This window comes from Archocentrus centrarchus, chromosome 13 (genome assembly GCF_007364275.1).
Source record: "Archocentrus centrarchus isolate MPI-CPG fArcCen1 chromosome 13, fArcCen1, whole genome shotgun sequence".
NCBI classification, from domain to species: domain Eukaryota; kingdom Metazoa; phylum Chordata; class Actinopteri; order Cichliformes; family Cichlidae; genus Archocentrus; species Archocentrus centrarchus.
This window is the reverse complement of record NC_044358.1, coordinates 21,778,306-21,803,370: the sequence shown is the minus strand read 5'-3', so window position 1 is coordinate 21,803,370 and position 25,065 is coordinate 21,778,306. Positions and strand designations below refer to the sequence as shown.

Here is a 25,065-nt window from a genome sequence, read left to right as displayed (position 1 = left end):
CAATAAAGCGAATACTGCAGAAGAAAAGTAGGAATACAGCAAAATGAGCAAGAGGAAATTGGTTTGTAACAATGACCACATGACAACTTTCTGATTTTCTGAGCCTACTCATTAGGTTTAATTGCTTTGCCATTCCTTTTATTGACATGTTGTGGTGCTTATTCTTGCACACCCCCCATCAGGGAAAAAGTAGAAGCAGGGCATCCAACCATTTTATTCTGCTTGAATTGGTTATCAACAAGAACTCAGTATTTTATGTTTTGTTAATTTCCTGTTTTAAATCTTTAAACCCATATATATGAAGAATAAATATTTTTTTTAATTCAACCAATGCACAAGGTGAAAAAATTGAGTCTAAATCTCACTGACTCTGACTTTAAATTTTCGATATTCTGAATGCCACACTCTTTGGACTTCAGTGTGCATGTGTTAAAGTATCGGTTCCCATTTTCCTTGTTGGGAAAAGTACATTTTCTTCCAGCTTTGTAATTTCAGTTTAAAAGTTTGAATACATTCAATTCAGTTCATTTCTATTCAGTTTTCTTTACACATCACCAAATCAAAGCAACAGTTGCCTCAAGACACTTTATATTCTAAGGCAAGGGTATTCAACTCCAGGCCTCGAGGCCGATGTCCTGCAGGTTTTAGATGTGTCTCTGCTTCAACACACCTGAGTCAAATATAGAAGTCATTAGCAGGACTCTGGAGAACTTGACTGCATACTGAGGAGGTAATTCAGCCATTTGATTCAAGTGTGTTGGATCAGGGACACATCTAAAACCTGCAAGACACCGGCCCTCGAGACCTGGAGTTGAATACCCTGTTCTAAGGTAAAGAATCCAACAATCAAAGGAGCCCTTTGAGATAGCACTTGGTGACAGTGTCACGATCTGCTGTGGCAGGCAGAGGACCCCTATGCTAGACTCTCGAGGCTTGAAATATATTAAACTCAAGATTTATTAAATAACTCAAAATAACAAAACTGGACAGGGCCAGCTACAAATGAAATGACAAAACCTGAAAAACAGAACTCACAGCAGTAGCCAACATTAGGGGCTAGGCGGACGAGGACAGGACAAGAATTAAACAACAGTTGCTACTTTCCCACCACCGAGGAGCCGGTGCTCGTGCCAGTGCTGGTGCTGGTTTCAATGAACCGGCGAAACACTTAAGAATGGGACCACGTTTCCACTGCATTTCTGTGAACAGCTCCTTTAAGTATGCGTGTGGGTGGGTCCTCATCAGGACACGGAAGCCAAAGCGCACAAACGTAGGAAAACACGCTCCCCTTTCTTGTGCTGCAAACACATTTACGGTCTAAACCAAACTACTGCAGTTTCTGTGTGCAGCACAGAGGAAACACAGACAGCGATTAGAGCAAGACGACAAGTATGCACTTTGTGTCCTTTTATCTGTGATGTGAACTGATACAAAGCAGCGAGTTCAGCCTTAGAGCCCAATCTAATTCACAGATGTAAAAATCGCTTCGCTTTTCTAATGTAATACACATGTAATATGGTAGAAAAGTTATGTTGAGTTGGCAGAGTCACGACCTTCTGCTGCTTTCATCATGCGTTCTTGGTTCGAGACCAGCTAGTTTGCGGGGGCAGAGTTGAACCCGTTTTTCGGCCGAGCACTGAGTGCGTTTGTGGTGGAAAACCCGCCTAACAGTTCAAATTAAGGCACGGCTCGAGACCTTTCACACTGAAAGTGAGACCTTTCAGCGGACTCAAACTCCTGGTCCACGGGCTGTATCTGCGGGCTGCTAACACCTAGGATGGGAAGCTCGACACAGAAGTTTCGACACTGTGGAGCTTCTGAAGCGCAGGTGTTTCACCAGCTTCTAGCTTTTCACTCTGTGTAGAACAACCTGATGACAGGAATTCCCTGAAGCTTAAAGCCAACCAAACACATCCAAACTTTCTGTTCAAGACTGGCAAAAACAAGTCAACTGAGCCCAAAGACAACTGTGTGTGGTTCTCACAATAACATAACATCTCAGTATTTTTATTTTATAAACTGGTTTGTGTGTTAGTGAATTAAGAAAAAACTGTAACAGGCTCACGGATGTTAACAGAGTAAAAATAGTCACAGCTTACTGTCTTTAACAGTCTCCTCGTTCCTCCATGTGTTGATCATAATTATTGATAGTCAGGTATAATCGGTAGCTTTGTTTGGACTTGTGCAGGGCGTGCCTGTGTCATTGTTTCATCGAGCAGCATTACCAAGATGTGGCAATAACAAAATTGGCCAGCAGGTGTCAGTCATTTTTGACATCAAAGCGCTGGCCGGAAGTAGGGGGTGGGGTCGGATGCAGCCTGCGGGCTGGAGTTTGGGACTGCTGCAACACACACTAGGAAATCAGGGCAAGTGGAAACAACAGGGCACAACAGGTGAAACAAATGAAACCAATAACACAGGAAGCAAAATTCAACACAACACACAGTGAACACGGAACTTGCAAAAATAAAACTGGAAGTGACGCACACGCAGACTTAACAGAACACGAGGAATAACAGACACAATAGACACCACAATACAAAGGAGAGAGACTAAAGCTGTATTTCCATTAGTATCTACTCAGTGTGGCTTGACTCAACGCAGTTTGAAGGTGTTTCCATTAGTACCAGGTACCAGGCACTTTTTTAATACTGACTCAGCTGGGGTTCCAAGCAATCTCAGGCAATCCAAAATTGTGACACGGGAGAACAGCATGTCACTGATTGGCCAGGGAGTGTCGTCACTAGCGGAGTCATGAGAGCGACTCCTTCACCAGAATCAACTGTGCCATTTTTAAAACCTGACAGCAACAAAATGGAGGCATGCAAAGCACTGGTTGAATACCCATACCGACAATTTGCAGTGGTAGTTTTGCAGCAAGAGAGCCATCTAAAACGTGCACGCAGCATACATATTATAACCCTATACTGCCGGTCGGTCACTGAAGCACCCATTACCTGCCCCTAATAGCTGTGAACAGCTGGTTAACACTGAGCCTGAGGTGGCTGATCAAAGTAACTTTGAACTACCGTAACTACGTGACTGTTTGTCCTATCGCAAAAAATTCAAACCATTTCTGAAAGCTGAGAAACTGCACTTCACAACCAACATAGGATTATTACGGTAATTGTTACCGGAAGTACACGAATGGAGGCACTTTTGAAGTACACTAGCTGTGTCCTTCGCAGCCCACAAAGACCGCAAAGGCCGGAAGTGAGTGGCTGTGAAACTGGACGGTCTAGCCTTCATATCAGCATCGCCTGACCTCACCTCAGTGTAACTCATGTTGCCTGGCAACCGTGACAGTGCAGACCACAGCTGTAGAAAAGAAGCTGTTATAATGGAGCTGAACTTCTGGTCCTTTTTCGTGGTTTAATTTTAATTCTTTAATTCAAAACAAGCTGTTAAAATAAGCATAAAACATTGCAACATCAAGGAATACAGTTGAGCAAATGATTAATTTCCAAATATATTAACAGCTCTCTAGTGAGACATTAATGTTGAATAAAACTATCCAGTTATGATGCTTAACTTTAAATTCAGTGGCGAAAGCCAGCGGGGGTTTGAAAAGGATGTGCCGGGAGTCGGATGTTCTCTCCAGGTACAGCGAGCCTTGATCGTCCTGTCAGCTGACAGCTAGCAAGGCAAGCTGCTCATAGAGCAGCGGCAACAGACATCTCCAAAAATGTCATAGCACTTTTTGCAATTAAGTGATATCTTGATAAAATGAGCTGATATTTGAAGTTTACACATTTACATTCTCTCCTGAAAACACCTTAAAGTTTATTTTGTGTCACAGAAACACTCTCCTCCGCCACTATGTGTTTGAGTTTTGATGCGCAATGAATCATGGGATATGGTAGGGCACAAAGGATACACCGAACCCATCCTTCAAATTCAAGAAACAAAGGATGCATTCGTCGACTGCATTTAGAGGAGTCTTCGAATTTGGACACCCGTTGTCGCCTCACTGTGATGAAATCGACCTACAAATGCAGCCTTCGAAGGATGCAGTCCCTGAATTTGGACACAGCTACTGAATAGATTATGACATGTTCAGGGGTGTAGAGTTATACTGCCGCTTAACTCCGATAAGATCTCGCTCTCCGCCGAGTTCTTTAACTATTTATTTTCTACGCCTAAATTCAGCTTCATTCTTCCAAACACTCAAACATTTCATTTGTTTTTTCATATTCAACCATTTTACACGTTTTCACTTTTTTTTTTCTCTGTGCACACTCTTTAACCCAATAATTTACACATTCGGATCCACATTTCTTCTTATGTCAATTGCATGTGCACTGTCAAGAGGAGGATCAACATTACTCCCCTGGGATCTCATTTTTCCTACTGAGACGTCTCCCACAGGTTTTCTTCTTTCTACGTGTAAGAAGACAGAGAAAAAGAACACTTTCTAGGAGACCTAATCACCTTAGGTTAACAACACAATTTGTTTTAATCTGTTACACGCGACCTAGTCGCCGTGCCACTTGCTTGCCGACAAGTGTTACCTGGTGATCTCCCCTCAGGATAAACAACTCAAATTTGTTTAACCTTTTCCACACGCAGCCAGCCTGCGTGCCACCCGCTTGCTGACCGGTGTTACCCTATTAGGCAGTCTCCCAATGTCTATTCAACCCTGACAGTTACAGATGCAATTGTAATTTCCCTTTTTAGTCAAATTTGTCTTTTACCCCAATTTCTATTTTAATTATTTGGAATCTTTCTCACCCGATATGTGTTATGGCCATGCCGCTAAGGCAGGGTCGTTGAATCCAGGCAGCTGTCCAACAAAGGAATGGAGATGCGAGTTCCTCCATAATTTGCAAATGCAGGACTGAAGAGGTTTGTTTTTTTTTTCCTTAAGCTTGATCAAAGACTTGTCACTCAGCTCCTTCATGGAAAAGCTCACTGGATCCTGCCGACAACTGCCAAAATTGTTATGGAAATTTATTTATCAAATGAGAGAGACAAGATTCCGTTAAATGTTTTATTGCTCATACGAGGAGAGGTCGCCCCATACCCCCGAGGGGCATGAGTGAGTTCTGAATCTTATACAGAAAGACACTGTTCATCACAGTACTCTTAGGACAACTTCATAATAATGAATCAGAAAAATCCAGCCTAAAAGTTACAAATGCATGAACTAGCTTTTCAGCACTCTGAGACAACATGTTTCTAATTTTAGAGATACTGTGCAAATGTAAGAAAGTCAAATACTTGTTTAATATGTCCACTGAAGAGCATACCCAATCTTGCATGGAATTAATTTATGCTGTTTGGTTTTTTTTTTAATCACCCATTTAAAACTCATGTTTGGTAATTAAATGAGGAAGCATGATAAACACTGGCCAATATGTTTCTCTTTACACATCAGTTCCATAGAGGCCAAATATACATGGATATTCAAAACGAGGATAAATCCATGTTTGTAGCTTAGTTTATTAGCCAATGTATGTTATAGTTAAATTATTTATTTAACATAAAAGATCACAATGAAGTGTCACTGAGTCCATACTAGCATTTAAAAAGTGAAATTTATTTTAAGTGCATTTTGAAAGACAAAACAAAAAATACACATAAAAGCTAACCGTGGTTCTATGTTCTCATTCCTGTGATGCCTGCGGCATGATTTTTAAAAAAAGTTACACTTTATTGATATTTATTTATTTTTCTGCATGTCATTTTCTAGTATACATGGAAACATTTTTATGATTCAATGACACGACCCATTATAGCTTTTTTAGTGTTCAGCTCTGGTCTCAACAGGATTATGTAACATTTGGGTCCAAACAGTGTGACCAGAAGGCCAAAACTTGAGGCCAGGATGGCAAATACCTCCACTGCATCTGCATGATTTCCTGGTGAGCTGATATAAACAGGAACAAAGGCCACCCACACAGCACAGAAGATCAGCATGCTGAATGTGATGAGCTTAGCCTCATTAAAACTGTCAGGCAGATTCCTTGCCAGGAATGCAATTAGAAAACTGAGGAAAGCCAGCACACCAATATAGCCCAATAAGACTGCAAAACCAACAGTGGACCCAACTGCACACTCATAAACTATCTTATCATTGTGGTATTGGGTGTTTTTATGTGGAACTGGAGAGGATGAGACAAGCCAAGCAGCGCAGATGACTATTTGAATAGATGTAAGAACCAGAACTGTTCCTCTCTGCTGCATAGCACCAAACCACTTCAGACTGGCTCCCCCTCCTGGCTTGGAGGCTTTGAACACAGCCAGAACAACCATGGTTTTTACCAAGATGCACGAGACACAAAGCACAAAGCTGATCCCAAATGCTGCATGCCTGAGTTGGCATGTCCACAGCCTGGGTCGTCCAATGAACAGCAGTGAACACAGGAAACACAATTTCAGCAACAGCAATAGCTGGAAACTAAGTTCTGAATTGTTGGCACGTATTATGGGTGTTCTGCGATGGTAGATAAAGATCCCTAGAACAACAGCACATATAAATGTGCCCAGCAATGAGGTTGCTGTCAAACAAATACCCAGAGGATCATGGTAGGAGAGGAACTCTGTCTTCTTTGGAACACAGTGGTCACGCTGGGGGTTTGACCAAAAATCCTCGGGACAACTGGTGCACTCTAAACAGTCTGACAGAATGAACAAGATGGTGAAATGCATACTATATTCAATATTAATTAAATTAAATATCCCATGTTGAAACATAATTACTTACTGCTCTTATTGGTGATTTTCCCCTCAGAACAAGGGATGCAATCAAAACAGCATTCAGGTTCCCCTTTCTTTCTCACCATGTGGGTACCAGGAGGACAGCTCTCACTGCATACTGATCGAGGCGGCTATAGGATGAAACTACATATTACCTGCTAGAATGACATGTACTGTACATGTGACAAAAAAATTAAAGGTCTGTAAAACCATATATAACCTTTTTGGATTCAGAGTTCCAGAAGATTTTGTCTTCATCAAGTATGAGTTCTTCACCTTTGAAAGCTGACCTCTTAACCTCACCCACATGCTGAACTTTAGTGCTTCCATCAGGGAGCCACAACCAGTTCATCACATCATAAATTGGCACTACATCACCATTCTCATCAAATGTCACTTGATCGCCAAATGGAGTGGTGAAGTTCACCCTTTCCAAGTAATAAACAAGCTGTTGAAAAGGGATGTATAAGAAATAAATTACTTTTCAATTCAATTCAATTTTGTTTATATAGTGCAAAAATCACAACAAACAGTCACCCTACAATAATACAGAGAAAACCCAACAGTCAAAACGACCCCCTATGAGCAAGCATTTGGTGACAGTGGGAAAGAAAAACTCCCTTTTAACAAGAAGAAACCTCCGGCAGAGCCAGACTCAGGGAGGGGCAGTCATCTGCCGTGACTGGTTAGGGCTGAGGGGAGAGAGACAGGACAAAAGACACGCTGTGGAAGAGAGTCAGAGATTAATAATTAATGATTAAATACAGAGTGAAATATAAACAAAGTAAATAAGGTGAATGAAAAGAAACAGTGCATTATGGGAACTCCCCCCAGCAGCCTAGGCCTATAGCAGCATAACTAAGATAAGATAAGATAAGATAAGATAAGATAAGATAGTGTTTATTTGTCACATGCACAGTTATACACAGTACAATGCACAGTGAAATGTATTTTGTACCTGCAACCATATATACACACACATATAAATAAGAAGAATAAAAAAAAAAAAAAGTAATTCACACTATACACTATACTCTATACTATACACTATACACGCTTTTTAAATTATAATATTTACATTGTGCAATAATGGTCCAGTTAGGGCTCAGAGTTGAGCAGACGGATGGCTTGTGGGTAAAAACTCTTCTTCAACCTTTCAGTCTTAGTCCTCAGGCAGCGGTAACGCCGGCCTGATGGGAGCAGGGAGAAGAGAGAGTGTCCGGGGTGGCTGGGCTGTTTTAGGATCTTCATGGCCCTCAGCCTGCACTGCTTGGTGTAAATGTCCTGCAGGTTGGGGAGGGTGGTTCTGATGGTCCGTTCAGCTGAACGAACCACCCTTTTTAGGGCCATGAAGTCCTGCTTGGTGCAGTTTCCCATCCAGGTGGTGATGCTCCCACGCATGATGCTCTCGATGGTGCAGGTGTAAATGTTCCTGAGCACCTTGAGTGGGAGCTTGAAGTCTCTCAGCCGCCTGAGGAGGTAGAGACGCTGTCTGGCCTTCTTCACAGTGATGTTTATGTGATAAGTCCAGGACAGGTCCTGTGAGATGGTCACTCCCAGGTATTTGAAAGTGTCCACTCTTTCCACCTCAGCACCACTGATGACAAGTGGATGGTAGTCCCTCTGCTGCTTCCTGCTGAAGTCCACGATCAGTTCCTTTGTTTTGCTGACGTTGAGCAGGAGGTGGTTCTCCTGGCACCAGTTCTCCAGGCGGGAGACCTCTCTCCTGTAGGCTGTCTCCTCATTGTGAGAGATTAGTCCCACAACAGCAGTGTCGTCAGCAAACTTGATGATGACGTTGGACTCTGACGTGGCCCTCGCAGTCATGGGTGTACAGTGAGTACAGCAGAGGGCTGAGCACACAGCCTTGGGGGATCCAGTGTTGAGGGTGAGGGAGGATGAGGTGAGGTGACCCACTCGTACCACCTGTGGTCTGCTGGTCAGGAAGCTGTGAACCCACCTGCACAGGGATGGGCCCAGGCCTAGGTCCAGCAGCTTAGAGACCAGCCTGGAGGGAACTATGGTGTTGAATGCTGAGCTGTAATCTACAAACAGCACTCTCACATAGTTCCCCTTACCAGTGTCTATGTGTGAAAGGGTCTTGTGGAGGAGGAAGGATATGGCGTCATCTGTGGATCTGTCTGGCCGGTATGCAAACTGTAGTGGGTCGAGGGTGGTGGGCAGTGAGGAGGTGATGAATGTCTTGATGAGTCTCTCAAAACACTTCATCACCACAGAGGTGAGTGCTATGGGCCTGAAGTCATTGGGGCTGCTGGGGTGTGGTTTCTTTGGGACAGGGACTATGATGGACTTTTTAAAGCAGGTGGGAATCACACACAGTTTCAGTGAGAGGTTGAATATCACTGTAAACACAGGTGCCAGCTGGTCAGCGCAGGTCTTAAGGACACGTCCACTAATACCGTCTGGTCCAGCCGCTTTCCTGGTGTTTACACGTCTAAACGCCCTCCTCACGTCGCGCTCCGTCACAGTGAGTGTCTCCGCCCCTCCGGCCGGGAGCGCAGCGGGCTGTCGGCTTCCCGACTCAAAGCGCGCAAAGAAGATGTTGAGTTCATCAGCCAGAGAAGCGTCGGCACTCACCGGGTGTGTGTGTGGTGCTTTGTAGTCCGTGATGGTGCGTAGTCCCTGCCACAGTCCCTTGGGGTCAGACTGTTGTAGTTGCTGTTCCAGTCTGCGGCTGTAGTGATGTTTAGCCTCTTTCACCGCTCTGCGGACGTTGTATGATGCAACCTTGTAGTCCTCCATGTTCCCAGAGGCGAGGCCGGAGTTGTAGGCAACGGTGCGGGACCTCAGGGCATCGCGGACAGATTTATCCACCCACAGCTTCTGGTTGGGAAAAGTCCTGATGGTCCTCCTAAGTGAAGTGTCTTCAACAACTTTCCCAATAAATCCCACAACAGTTTCCGTAAACTCCTCGATGTCTCCGCCCGCGCTGCTGCGAAACATGTCCCAGTCGGTTGAATCCAACGCACCCTGCAGAGCGGCCTCTGTTTGATCAGACCACCGTGTCACTTCTCTCACAGCAGGGGGTTCCTGCCTGAGCCGTTGTTTGTATTTCGGCATGAGAAGGACAGAGGTGTGGTCAGACTTCCCAAAAGGCGGAAGAGGCTTTGCTTTGTAGCCATCTTTGAATGCAGAGTAGCAGTGGTCTAGGGTCCTCTCTCCTCTGGTGGGGCAGTCGATGTGTTGAATAAACTCCAGTATCAGCTTTTTCAAGTTTGCACTGTTAAAGTCCCCGGCTACGATGAGAGCTGCATCACGCTGGTTAGCCTGGTTAGCCTGGAAATAGCCTGGAAATAGCCTCATGTAGCTCGGATAGTGCAGTGTTTGTGTCCGCCTGAGGTGGAATATAGACGGCGCTGAAGATGACCGAAGTGAACTCGCGGGGCAGGTAGTGGGGACGGCATTTCAGGGTTAGGAGCTCCAGGTTAGGTGAACATGATTGTTTCAGAAGGACAACATTCCTACTGTCACACCAGTTGTTATTAACCCCTTAACTGGCAAGGGCCCGGTGACGGGCCGTTTGTAGTCCCTTTTATATGGCAGGCTAGACCCTCCCATTTTTATTGACACGTCATTCGGCCAATCATGTAACTGGCTGCACCAAATCACCTGACAAAGCTACGTTACGCCCTCTGAGTATTATTGGCTCTGGGAAACCCATTTCTTAACATGATTGGCCGAATGAGGTGTCAGTCAAAATGGGCGGGTCTAGCCTGCCATATAAATGCACTTCATTCGGCCCGCGGACCAGACACAGCCGATTAATAGGCTATGAAATGGGTTGTTCAGAGCCAATAATAACCAGAGGGTGTTATGTAGTTGTTTCAGGTGATTTTATTTGCTGCCAGTTAAGGGGTTAATCATTAGGCACACACCTCCTCCTCTTGATTTTCCAGACTCACTCGTTCTGTCCGTGCGATGAACACTGAAGAACTCCGACGGCTGTACGGTGTGGTCCGGTATGAGGGGAGTCAGCCATGTCTCCGTGAGACAGATGATGTTGCAGTCCCTTATGTCCCTCTGAAACTGTATCCTGGCCCTGAGTTCGTCCAGCTTGTTATCCAGTGACTGGACATTAGCCAACAGGATGCTCGGCAGTGGCGTTTGGTGCGCTCTGCGCCTCAGCCTCTCTCTTACGCCGGCTCTTTTCCCTCGGGGCCTTGTCCGTGACCTGGTCCGTCCTTTGTTTGAGCTGGCCCACTGGAAACGCTGGATCTCCTGAGGCCAAGTCGGGTCGGGAGAAAAAGGTGTCAGAATACAGCCAGAGTGCTGTATTCTGATATTAAAAAGAGTCTGTCTGTCATACGTGATATGACACAGAGCAGGCGGAATTATAAAGTCCAAAATTAGAGCTAAACCTAATATATACAAACAAAGCGTAGGAGCAGGTACGACGGCTGCTGACCTCACCGGCGCCATCTTGGTTTAAGGGGTCGTTCAAGGTCACCTCATCTAGCCCTAACTATAAGCTTTATCATAAAAGAAAGTTCTAAGCCTAATCTTAAAAATAGAGGGTTTCTGTCTCCTGAATCCAAGCTGGGAGCTGGTTCCATAGAAGAGGGGCCTGAAAGCTGAAGGCTCTGCCTCCCATTCTACTCTTAAGTAACCTAGGAACCACAAGTAAGCCAGCAGTCTGAGAGCGAAGTGCTCTATTTGGGTGATATGGTACTATAAGGTCATTAAGATAAGATGGGGCCTGATTATTCAAGACCTTGAATGTGATAGAAGTATTTTAAATTCTATTCTAGATTTTTTCCATCTATCCATCTATTCTCTTCCGCTTATCCGGGGCCGGTTCGCGGGGGCAGGAGCCTAAGCAGAGAAGCTCATGCTTCCCTCTCCCCAGCCACCTCCTCCAGCTCGTCCAGAGGGACCCTGGGTTCTACCACGGGACCTCCTCCCGGTGGGACATGCCAGGACCACCTCACCCAAGAGGTGCCGCTTGTATTCGCGATCTTATTCTTTCGGTCACTACTAGGGCTGCATAAAACGATTATTTTAGTAATCGAGTATTCTATCGATTATTCCAGCGATTAATCGAGTAATCGGATAAGAAATACTTTTTTTTATTAACAGTTTATCTGCATATTTTAACTTCCGTAATGCAGTTTCTCGCCATGTGAACAAACAGCGGTGAATGGAGCAGCTACAAAGTTCTCTTTTCTTCACCTTAACACTTGCTGATCAGGTGCTTGATGAAGGACCTCCAGCTGTTTCACAGATTTAATGATTGTTACTAAAAGAAAAAGTTGCTGTTTTGGACGCTGGAAAAACGTTTCCTTTTTCACTACTTGAGCTCACCGTCACAGCTTCGCCTCTTTACGCTTACGCAGTTAAAACCGCTGCCTGCTATGAGTGTTTTGAAAAACTAGAGGCTGCGGGAGCCATGGCGCATGTGTGAGTAATGGTGTAATGCTTTGTATTCACAAGCATTCTCGAAAATACGTTTCTACTGCAGGTCTATATTTAGTCACTAATAAGGGATTAAAGTATAAAAAATATTTTGAAGGAGCCCCTCGGTCCTGGGGGGGCGGGCCTTCCGGTACCGAACCATCGCTAGCGCTAATGGCCCGCGCTCGCTAGCAAACCAGTTCTGGTAGCTACAGCTGAAGTAAAGACAAAAATAGCAGCTGAAATTCTCAGCGAGCACAACACACACAGACACACAGAAAGCAGTGGAGGCGTGGAAATGCATGTCAGCGACAGTTGCCACCCGTCCTGTAAAGTACGGAACACGGCATGTTACGGAGCCGTATTCCACGGAGTCCCGTAACATACGGGGTTCTGTATTTTACGAGACAGGTGGCAACTCTAGATGATCCACTCTGTGTTAAATGAAATCCATCGCAGCGACGGAGAGCTTTTTAGAATGTGTGCTTGTTTATACGTGAGTGATTCACACTCCAGTCCAGTAGGTGGCGGTAATGCAGTTCTATGCTGGTTTGCCAGCCCCCAATAAACCCACAAAAAAACGTCAGCACTAATGCTGCTAATGCTAGTGAGGAGCGCCGCTTACACCGAGACAGCTGAGCGCTGCAGAGTTTAAACGAAGCATCGACACAGTAAATTTGTGTCGATAAATTTTTAGAATCGATTTAATCGAGTTAATCGATGAATCGTTGCAGCCCTAGTCACTACCCAAAGCTCGTGACCATAAACTGAGAGCTTTGCTTTTACTCTAAGCTCCCTCTTCACTACGATGGACCAGTACAGCGTCCGCATCACTGCAGAAGCAGCCCGGATCCATCTGTCGATCTCCTGCTCCCTTCTCCCGTCACTCGTGAACAAGACCCCGAGATACTTGAATTCCTCCACTTGGGGCAAGAACTCATTCCTGAGCCGGAGAGGGCACTCCACCCATTTCTGGCTGAGGACTATGGCCTCAGACTTAGAAGTGCTGATTCTCATGCCGTCCGCTTCACACTCGGCTGCGAACCGTTCCACTGTGAGCTGGAGGCCACCCCCTGATGAAGCCAACAGGACCGCATCATCTGCAAATAGCAGAGATGAGACTCTGAGGCCACCAAGGAAGAAGCCTTCCGCCACCTGGCTACGCCTAGAAATTCTGTCCATAAAAATTATGAACAGAATCGGTGACAAAGGGCAGCCCTGATGGAGTCCAACACCCACAGGAAACGAATCCAACTTATTACTGGCTATACGGACCAAGCTCTCACTGCGATTGTACAGTGACTGAATGGCCCGCAACAACGGGCCAGACACCCCATACTCCCGCAGGACCTCCCAAAGGATACCCCGAGGGACACGGTCGAATGCCTTTGCCAAGTCCACAAAGCACATGTAGACTGGTTGGGCAAACTCCCACACACACTCGAATATCCTTGAGAGGATAAAGAGCTGGTCCAGCGTTCCGCGACCAGAATCGCTTCAATGCCGCCCAAAAGTCTTTTTCCATGGCCTCACCGAACTCCCACACCCGTGTTTTTGCGTCAGCTACTGCCTGACAGGCTAACCAAGCCCGATAGGACTCTTTCTTCAGCTTGATGGCTCCCTTCACCTCCGGTGACTACCATCTGGTTCGGGGGTTACCACCATGACAGGCACCAACCACCTTGCAGCCACAGCTCTGATCAGCTCCTCTCTTCACCTGAGTGTCCAGAACATATGGCCGCAGATCTGATGATACGATTACAAAATCGATCATCGACCTGCGACCTAGGGTGTCCTGGTGCCATGTGCACTTATAGACCTCCTTATGTTCGAACATGGTGTTCGTTATGGACAAACTCTGGTTTGCACAGAAGTCCAATAACAAAACACCATTCAGGTTCAGATTGGGTAGGCCGGTCCTCCCAGTCACGCCCCTCCAGGTCTCACTGTCATTGCCCACGTGAGCGTTGAAGTCTCCCAGCAAGACTATGGAGTCACCAGATGGAGCACTCTCCAGCACCCCGCCCAGCGACTCCAAAAAGGGTGGGTACTCTGAACTGTCATTCGGCGCATAAGCGAAAACAACAGTCAGGACCCATTCCCCAGCCTGAAGGCGCAGGGAAACTACCCTCTCGTCCACCGGTGAAAACTCCGACATACAGGCAGCAAGCCGGGGGGATACAAGAATACCCACCCCAGCTTGCTGCCTCTCACCTAGGGCAACTCCAGACTGGAACAGAGTCCAGCCCTTCTCCAGGAGACTGGTTTCAGAGCCCAGGCCATGCGTTGAGGTGAGCCCAACTATATCTAACTGCTATCTCTCAACCTCACGCACTAGCTCAGGCTCCTTCCCCACCAGAGAGGTGACATTCCATGTCCCAATAGCCAGTCTCGATAGCTGGGGATCGGTCTGCCAGGGCCTCTGTCCTCGGCCACCGCCCAACACACACTGCACCCGACCCCTACGTGACTTCCTGCGGGTGGTGGGCCTACAGGAGGGCGGGCCCATGTAACCTCTTCGGGCTGCGCCACGGGCTAATGCCCGGCCACCACACACTCTCCCTCGAGCTTCCTCCAAAGGCCTGGCTCCAGGGTGGGGCCCTGGTAACCCTATCCCGGGCAGGGTAAACTGTTCCCTTGCTGTTACAAACATAGGGGTCTTCTGAACTGCTCTTTGTCTGGACCCTCACCCAGGACCAGTTTGCCATGGGAGACCCTACCAGGGGGACAAACCCCCGGGCAACATTGCTCCTGGGATCACTGGGACACACAAACCCCTCCACCACGATAAGGTGGCAATTCACAGAGGAGTCTAAATTTTTTTTTTCAAAATATTTTTATTAGAACAAATTAAATGTTAGATTCAACTCACTGTCATTGTGGGCACAAGGCACACAACGAAATGATCGTTCCAGATCACTCATCCAGAGACGATTATCTGCGGTCATGCAGCCAGAGACTGGCACTACCTTTAGGCAATGTGATTTAAGTGTCTTGCCCAAGGACACAATGCAGCGCAGGTACAGGGGCTCGAACCTGCAAGGCGACCGCCTACCCACTGCACCACTGCCACTAAATATGGCAGATATAATAGATATGGTTGATATAATCAACCAAATTACAATAAATGTATAATTCTTGTTGAACATACACACCTATTGACAGACTTGATATAATACTGACAAAACAATGGATCCAAAATTACAATACAGTGCACTAGTTTCAGTTTTTTTTTTTTAACAACAGGAAAAAATAAAAATAATAACAAAAAAATAATATTAATAAAACAAAACAAAACCAGCCCCCTACACATCTCAGCTCACTAAGGTCAACGCAAAAAAAAACCCCTCAGACATATACACCCATATCTAAAACCAAAACAAAATATGACAGTGACAGGTAGATTCAGTTGGGCAAACCCTTCAAGTTTGAAAAAGTAGGAAAGAAAACATTGCCACTTTTTGTAAAACCTTTGTGTACAACCTCGTAAAGTGTATTTAATTTTCTCAAACTTTAAAAAAAAAATCATGTCTTTAACCCACAGGGATATTGAAGGACATTTATCAGACTTCCAATGTAACAATAAAGAACGTCTGGCAATTAAAGATGTAAAAGCAATAATATCGTTTTGAGCAGAATTTAGTACTAAAGAAGAATTAAGGATAGCAAATATAGCAACAAGTGGACAAGGCTGCAGATTCACTCTGAGAACAGAAGAAATAATTGAAAAGTAACTAGACCAAAAGTGATATAATTTAGGACAGAAAAAGAACATGTGGCTTAGATGACATGGAGAGCCTTTACATTTATCACATATATCCACAACATATTCTAGATTTAACAGGGAGCCAATGAAGAGAAGCCAATATGGGAGAAATATGCTCTCGCTCTCTCTAGTACCTGTCAATACTCTAGCTGCAGCATTTTGAACCAGCTGAAGGCTTTTCTGGGAGTTTTTAGAATAGCCTGATGATAATGAATTACAATAGTCCAGCCTAGAAATAATAAATGCATGAATAAGCTTTTCAGCATCACTCTGAGAAAGGATGTTTCTAATTTTAGAAATATTGCGCAAATGCAAAAAAGTGGTCCTACATATTTGTTTAATATGTACATTTAAGGACATATCCTGGTCAAAAAGGACTCCAAGATTTCTCACAGTGTTACTGGAGGCCAAAGTAATGCCACCCAGAGTAAGTATCTGGTTTGACACCATGTTTCTAAGATTTGGGGAGCCAAGAACAAAAACTTCAGTTTTATCTGAATTTAGAAGCAGGAAATTAGAGGTCATCCAGGCCTTTATGTCTTTAAGACATTCCTGCAGTTTAACTAATTGATGTCTGCATCTGGCTTTATGGAACCCTGTGGAACTCCATAATTAACCTTAGTGTGTGAAGAAGACTCCCCATTTACATGAACAAGTTGGAGTCTATTAGATAAATATGATTCAAACCACTGCAGTGCAGTACCTTTATTACCTATGGCATGCTCTAATCTCTGTAATAAAATGTTATGTTCAACAGTATCAAAAGCTGCACTGAGGTCCAACAGGACAAGAACAGAGATGAGTCCACTGTCAGAGGCTCTAAAAAGATCATTTGTAACCTTCACTAATGCTGTTTCTGTACTGTGATGAATTCTGAAACCTGACTCAAACTTTTCAAATAAACCGTTCCTCTGCAGATGATCAGTTAGCTGTTTTACAACTTCTCTTTCAGGAATCTTTGAGCGAAAAGGAAGGTTGGAGATTGGTCTATAATTAACTAAGACAGCTGGGTCAAGTGATGGCTTTTTAAGTAGCGGTTTAATTCCAGCCACCTTGAAGGCCTGTGGTACATAGCCAACTAATAAAGACTGATCATTTTTAAGATTGAAGCATCAATAATTGCAAAGACTTCTTTGAACAGTCTAGTAGGAATGGGATCTAATAAACATGTTGCTGGTTTGGAGGAAGTAACTACTGAAGTTAACTCAAAAAGATCACCTGGCGCGAAAGAGTCTAAATAAATACCAGCAGTGCTGAAAGCAGCCAAACATGAAGACCAATCTTTGAGAGGGTTATAAATAATTTTTTTTCTAATATCTAAAATTTTATTTTTAAAGAAATTCATGAAATCACTACTAGTTCAAGTGAAAGGAATTCTCGGCTCTACAGAGCTCTGACTCTTTGTCAGCCTGGCTACAGTGCTGAAAAAAAACCTGGGGTTGTTCTTATTTTCTTCAATTAATAATGAGTGTTAAGATGCCTTTACGGAGGGCTTTTTTTAAATAGAGAAACAAACTCTTTTTTCCAGGCTAAATGAGCATCTTCTAATTTAGTGAGACACCATTCCCTCTCCAGTTTACGGGTTATCTGCTATAAGCTGCGGGGTCAGGCACTTCTGATTTGAAGCTTTCCTTCAACAGGAGCCACAGTATCCAAAGTCGTACGTAGTGAGGATGTAATACTATTGACCAGATAATCTACCTCACTGGGAGCAGAGTTTAGGTAGCTGCTCTGCACTGTTTGCACATGGCACTGAATAGCATAATAATGAAGGAATTATATCCTTAAACTTAGTTACAGCACTTTCAGAAAGATTTCTACTGTAATAAAACTTAATCCCCACTGCTGTGTAATCCATTAAAGTAAATGTAAATGTTACTAAGAAATGATCAGACAGGAGGGGGCTTTCAGGGAATATTGTTAAGTCTTCACTTTCTATGCCATATGTCAGGACAAGATCCAGAGTATGATTAAAGTGGTGGCTGGGCTCCTTTACATTTTGAGAGAAGCCAATTGAATCTAATAATAGATTAAACGCAGTCTTGAAGCTGTCATTTTCAGCATCTACATGGATGTTAAAATCACCCACTATAATTATTTTATCTGAACTGAGCACTAAATCAGATTAAAAGTCTGAGAAATCAGACAGAAACTCTGAGTAAGGACCAGGTGGACGATAGATAATAACAAATAAAACAGGTTTTTGAATTTCCCAATTAGGGGGGACAAGACTAAGAGTCAGAGTTTCAAAAGAATTAAAACTTTGTCTGGGTCTTTGATTAATTACTGAGCTGGAATTGAAGATTGCTGCTACTCCTCCTCCTCGACCTGTGCTTTGAGCATTCTGACAATTACTGTGACTCGGAGGTGTTGATTCATTCAAACTAACATATTCATCCTGCTGTAACCAGGTTTCTGTAAGGCAGAATAAATCATTATGTTGATCAATTATTAAATCATTTACTGACAGGGACGTGGAAGAGAGAGGCCTAATGTTTAATAATCCACATTTACATATTATCGTTTTATTCCTTGGTGCAGTTGAGGAAGCTATATTACTTTTTGGTTTTGAATTTTTATGCTTAAATAGTTTTTTGCTGATTTTAGGTTTGTTTTTTGGTGGTCTGGGAGCAGGCACCGACTCTATGGGGATGGGGTTTTGGGGGGATGCCAGGAGTAAAGAAAATGCAGAAAGGCATGTAAGACTGCAACCCTGCTTCCTGGTCTCAACCCTGGGTAGTCAGGGTGACACAGTGACACTCAGTATTCTATGGTCTAATATAAAATATTATACCTGCATATATAAAATCATTAAATTTTAACTTAAAATGAAAGTCACTTCATTAATGATGCTGTATACATACATAGGTTAATGATTTTTCAGATTTAATTACATTAACCACTGGGATCAATGTAATTAGATCTAAGGAGTACAGAAAATACATTTAGCTCTTTAGAGCTTTTTCACAGTTAATGTATTGGCATTGTAGTGAATCCTAGAGCCTAAATTATTTTCTGAAAGCAATAACAGCGCAAACAATTCCTTTCCGATATCCGATCCAGTAATTTAGGTCAGGATTGGACCAATACTGAATATCGGATTGGCGCATCCCTAATACATACATAGGTTAATGATCTTCCTGATCTAATTACATTAACCACTGGGATCGATGTAATTAGAGCTAAGGAGTACAGAAAATACATTTAGCTTTTTCACAGTTAATGTCTTGGCATTGTAGTGAATCCTAGAGCCTAAATTCTTTTCTGAGTGCAATAACATAGTAAACAATGTAGTCATAGGTGGAGTGTAAACTGATATCATACCTGCCATGGCTCCAGTGTTTGCAAAGTGGCACAGCTGTTCCCACTGAAAGGCCCTCTTCCTGGCTTGCACCGCAGCATGTCATCAAGGGAATATGCCAGAGCATACACAGCTTTGTACACATTGTACTCAGGCCGGAGGTTGGAACTGTCCAAGAACTCATTGTTCACATTTTCTAGATTTTCCTGTCCAGTGCATAGTGTACCTCCACCTTCCACCCAGCCTGCTGGAGCTGGTGCAAATCTGCACTGAAATGTGAATTCCCAAAACTGATTCACCTGAAATATATTGAAAATATTTTTTTGTGTGTTTACACAAGAAATTAAAATGTTCTTGCAGCTACCATAATAAAAGGCTAAAGTCTCACCATGCTATTTCCAGAGGTATTGTTGTGATATAGGTTGGGACGTATTTGTAACAGGAATTCCCTGAGCCCTGGTATTTCTCCTCGACGAATGGCAATACCTAATGTACCACCCAGGTATGTCATAAGCTGAGGTGTTTGGAGCACAGTAGCTTCTGTCCAGGATTCACTGGCAATCCACTGCAGACCTGTTACATTTTGCTTCAGTACCTGCACATTGTATTAAGTCAAGTGTATTAAGTGATATTGTAGCTAGCAACTAGTTTTGTGACATTATAATACCATTAAAGTACATGCTCATCCTACAAATTAATTCTACATGATTAGTTTTCTGCACTCATTCAAACAAAGCCATAAAGCATGTTTAACACAGTAGACTGATTCAGAATTAGTAATAATCAAACTGTTTAAAACCCAAACCTCTTCCATAAGGATTATTATGCGACTGTGATGTGCAAAGACAATGACAACTCGAGCTGTGGATTTTTTCATCACATCCACAATCCTCCTGATTTCATTCGTTTCTTTTTCCCAGGGCAAAACCTCGACGTAAGCCAGACAACCTTCACCCCACAGACTGAGCTCAGATTGTAATGATCTGGCTGCATGAAGTCCATAATCATCATCGCTGACAAGCAGACCTACCCAAGTCCAGCCAAAATGTTTTAGAATCTGAACCATAGCACGTACCTAAGTGAACACAGTTTGAAGGGTAAGTGCATAGACTCAAAATCTTTCACTGGAATATCTGATAATTATCTTCCACAGCACACCACGTCAGAATCATTGCACTTTAGCCTTTTTCTTTGAGACCATAAAGAAAGTAGTGTCAAACTCTGTGTGTGTGTGTGTGTGTGTGTGTGTGTGTGTGTGTGTGTGTGTGTGTGTGTGTGTGTGTGTGTGTGTGTGTGTGTGTGTGTGTGTGTGTGTGTGTTTGTGTGAATTCTGTTGCAAAACCTTCATTTTTCTTTTTAAATTTTTGTGACAGATTTTCACCTGGAAAGCATCACTTGGGATCGTCCTAAAAAAGGATGGATACTTTTGACGGTCACTTAGGCAGGAACATGTGGCATAATAACTCACCTGTGAAAAAAATAAAGAGAAAAAAATGGACTGTTTGTTTGACAAGTATCCAAAGCCTATACAACTTAACTCTTTCATGTTAAGTGTTTTTTTGTTGTTTTTTTTTACAAGTGGCTTCAAACTTACCATAGGTACTCTGTACAAACCTAAAATGGTGGAGATAGCAATAGAATGTGTAGAGGAAGAATCACCCACAATCCCTATGACTGGAGGATTTCCAGCACATGTATCATCTAATATAATTTGTTCCTCTTGACCACTGGCTAATGACAATGCTGCACGGAATGCAATATCGAGCTCAAGACAGCTGTCATAAACAGTATAGCCCAGAGTCACATTAGGTAGTAGGGTGGAATTTCTATTGATCTCATCAACAGCAAATGCCATGGTCTGTGCAAGGTTAAATCCTAGGGGATAAACACTAAGAAAAAAAGAAAAAAACAAAAAAAAAAAAAAACAGGAGACTTGTAAAACATTTGCAGCTTTACTAATGTTATAAACCATGGAAGAAATTGAATAACAACAACTAAAGAAATATTTGAATGCAAAAATAACCAAGAAGATGCTTAATCCAAGGTACATGCATTTTTTAAATGTATTAATGCAGCAACTGTAATTATTTTATATATAAAACACAGTTCAGTTTTGTTTTTTCTCCCTATTGTATACTTACTCTTGGCATGTAGGCTGTTCTGGTTTTGAGGTAAAAGACAGATCAGGAACACCTGAAAAAAGGTGGACCGGAAACAGTCCACCTAGAATGACATCTCCACTCTTGTGCATCCCATTTAGATAAAATTGTCCCTGTAACTGACAAGAGGAGGGAAACAATAAAGCGAATACTGCAGAAGAAAAGTAGGAGTACAGCAAAATGAGCATGTTTGTAAAGTTTGTTTGTAAAAATGACCACATGACAGCTTTCTGATTTTCTGAGCCTACTCATTAGGTTTTATTGCTTTGCCATTCCCTTTTTAATGACATGTTGTGGTGCTTATTCTTGCACATCACCCATCAGGGAAAAAGTAGAAGCAGGGCATCCAACCATTGTCTTCTGCTTGATTTAGTTATTGACAGGTCACATGTTTTTTTGTGAAGGAAGACACCTGAAACACTTTAATTAAAAAAGTAAGACATTTAATATATTAAAGAATGAGAAATTATCACATGTACATGTGGGCAAATCTGGCTGAGGGAGAGACAGGCCTTCTCAGCAGCTGCCCGTGCTCCCTCCCCAGAAGAGCACTGCACTAATCTAAACATAACATCTTTATACTGCCACTATCTACACATAAACAGAGTCTGGGTGCTGTGAGTTGGCCTTTGTCATTTGGACTTGTCCAAGCTGTTTTTTCATGACCTAGATTCCTCTTATAAGCGATAGACCCATAAAGCACATCTTCTTCCTGATGTTTTAATTTGTCATACAGACCAATCTTGTCCAGATTAATAACAGAACATGGTGACATTGGTGATGTTTTAATTGTACGTATTGTGGCTGAACTTCCAAGATAAGATGCACTGAGACTGACAAGTTAGTCAGCCACTTTCTATCTGTTCCTCTCTGTCTAATGTATTATTTTATTGTTTATTTGGTTGATCCACTGTTTATTAATTAACTTACTGGAGTTTACTTTTAAACAAATAATCCCTAACATTATCAACAAGAACTCAGTATTTTATGTTTTGTTAATTTCTTATTTTATATCTATCAATCGACTACGATCCCTGTGGTACGTTAGCAAGTGGCATGGCAGCGTGAGGACTTTGTCAAATTGCTTTTCTAGCTTGCTAAGAGTTTTCCAACTGCAGATATTTTTGATTTACAATGAAAAGAATATATACTGTTCCAGTCACACTGTGAGACATGCTCAACCATTAATATGTCTGCTCAGACTTTTGACTGGCACTGCATATTGTAATCTATAGTGCGATTAAATATTAATTTAAAAATCAGGACTCCCTGAGTCCAGCGATGCCTCACCTGTAAATAGCCAGCCACACTACAGTTTAAAAGCCAAATAGCCTACCAGCTAATTCTGTTTACTTTAGATACCTGATATCCCGGTACCAAGGGAAGATAAATAACTTTACCTGATACAAAATGGGCGCTTCAAACGCCAAAGCATTTGTCCAATTTTTATCAATACATTTGATGGCTTGCAACCACAAACGCCTCAGTTTCAGGATTCGGTACAACTTCGGTCCGCTTTTGGTAGAGTAGGTATTCTGACAGCCAAACACGCAACAGCCAGACATTTTGATGCTGATATCGCTTTTAAATCACGTTTAAATGCTGCGCAGTCTTGTTGTTCTTATTGATTTGAATGGAGTAGCAGTTCACTTCTGTTGCCAAAATGCGCGCGCATCGATGACGTAGGTTGTAAAAGGGTCTATTGTAAGGTAAAGAACCCAACAATCAAACAACCCCCTTTGAGCAAACACTTGGTGACAGTGGGTAGGAAAAACTCCCTTTTAACAGGAAAAAACTTCAGGCAGCCATCTGCTTCAACAAATTAGGGTTCAGGGTAAGAAGATAAGACAAAAGACATGCCGTAAATAAATGCAGGGTGTAAAAGCACATAGAGTGTGATGAGAGGTGAGTATTGGCTCTCATTGCAGTATTGTATTACTTTTTCTTCCTGTTCTGGAGCACAGTGGTGTTTTGCTGTTGTTAGCTGTATAATCTGTGTAGCTCGGTTTATCTGGATAACGACATATTTCATTGTAATCTTCACACGCTTTATCTAAAGCACACTCTCTGCTGAATCACCTGCATTCACATTATTCACTTTGTTTTTAGGAATTCGCCTCACTACCAGCATGGCTTTTTCTCCTGTCCCTCCTGCACTTTCCTGCTCTGAGTGTCACATGTTTAGTTACTCCTCGGCCTCCTTTAGCAGTAAGGGTACTTGTAAGAAATGTAGTCTGTTTGTAGCTCTGGAGGCCAGGCTTAGTGAATTGGAGACTCTGCTCTGCACCCTGGAAAATCCTATAGCTAGCCAGGCCCGTGTAGTCGGTGCGGACCATGGTAGCTTAGCCGCTGCGAGCTACCCCCCGCAGCAGCCAGGAAAGCAGGCTGGCTGTAGTGATGGGTCGGTCGTGAACGATCCAGCTCTAAGAGCCGGCTCTTTGAAGTGAACGACGGGAGCCGGCTCTTGGTAGAGAGCCGTTTCTTTTAACTTTTCGTTAATTAAATTTTTTTTTTTTTTAATTTTCGTGGAAGCCGCACGTGATTGGTTAAGATGAATGGTAGCATATGATCCTTTAGGGTCTACGGACACGCTGCGCAGTGAATAGACAAACAGCGGAGATGGAGGGGCTCCTGCAAAATTCGCTCGGAGACAGGAAAGAGCTAAAAGAAGTGAGGAAAATGAGTGACGGAAAATGTAGTAAAGATTGGACACATTTTAACCTTATACCTCCAAACGTGTCGAAGGAGACACAGCCTACTTCAAAAGTGCCAGCGTTTGCGGACTTCCGGCAACAAATACCATAATATCACTGCATGAGTGTGAAGTGCATTTTCTGAGCTTTCAGGAACCGTTTGAATTTTTTTGATAGGACAAGTGGTCCCAAACTTAGGGTAAAAAGCCAGCTGATCAAGTTCCTTTGACCAGCTGACTCTGCGTGAGACGTCTTGATCAGCTGTTCGTGGCTAGTAAGGTCAGGAAACCTAAAATTCAGCAGCGATCGCCTGACGTTAAAGGATTAATGTGATAGCGTGTAGACTGCAAATTTAAAATTTAATATTGAGCAGGCTCCACAAACAACATGTACAACATTGTGTATGAATTGTTCATCCCTCAGTGCAATTAGAAGAACAAAACAGGGCAGGTCATCAGGCAGGAGAAACAGGATCATGTGCTCAAAGGCCCTTGTTTTTTCTGATTTCCAATCTTTTGTTTTATAATTTGTATTTGGAGCACTCTATTATTTGTTAAATATATAAAGAAATGTTTGATATAGGCCTAATGTTGTATTTTTACATTAGCAATTCATTTTACACTTTTTAAATTTTATATATATATTAATGAATTAATTGATGTTGTGAAGAATTCTATAAAATATTTTTGTAAATAGCTTGTCTTGAGTGATATGCATATGTACATCTTCTTCATTTAAATTGCATATTTTTATACATTTTACACATCTGGCAATGGAGCATGTGGAGGACGAATGATGTGAGGATCTGGAAGAGGACCTGCAAAGTGAGATATGTCAGTTTTAACAGATTTCATTATGTCATGTGACCTTTCAAACTATGACAGTCACACTAATCACCTCCATGTACGTGTTTGTAATGCCAAATACCTCCTTTAATAGTTTAAGCTGCTGCAAATTTTAATAGTAAAAGACCACAATGAAGTGTCACAGAGTTAATACTAGCATTTGAAAAGTGAAATTTATTTTAAGTGCATC

General features: G+C 42.9%; 1 protein-coding gene across 1 annotated transcript; it reads right to left on the bottom strand.

The window, feature by feature from the left end:
• Positions 1-5,709: 5,709 nt before the first annotated feature.
• Positions 5,710-21,510, bottom strand: LOC115790435 (extracellular calcium-sensing receptor-like). The gene is made up of 9 exons (XM_030744253.1): positions 21,320-21,510; positions 20,773-21,067; positions 20,560-20,646; positions 19,984-20,253; positions 19,567-19,773; positions 19,202-19,477; positions 6,920-7,147; positions 6,707-6,830; positions 5,710-6,620 (listed from the first exon to the last, which is right to left on the bottom strand). The coding sequence occupies exons 1-9, from the start codon at positions 21,427-21,429 to the stop codon at positions 5,710-5,712; spliced, it is 2,508 nt and encodes an 835-aa protein (XP_030600113.1). The 5' UTR covers positions 21,430-21,510.
• Positions 21,511-25,065: the final 3,555 nt, after the last annotated feature.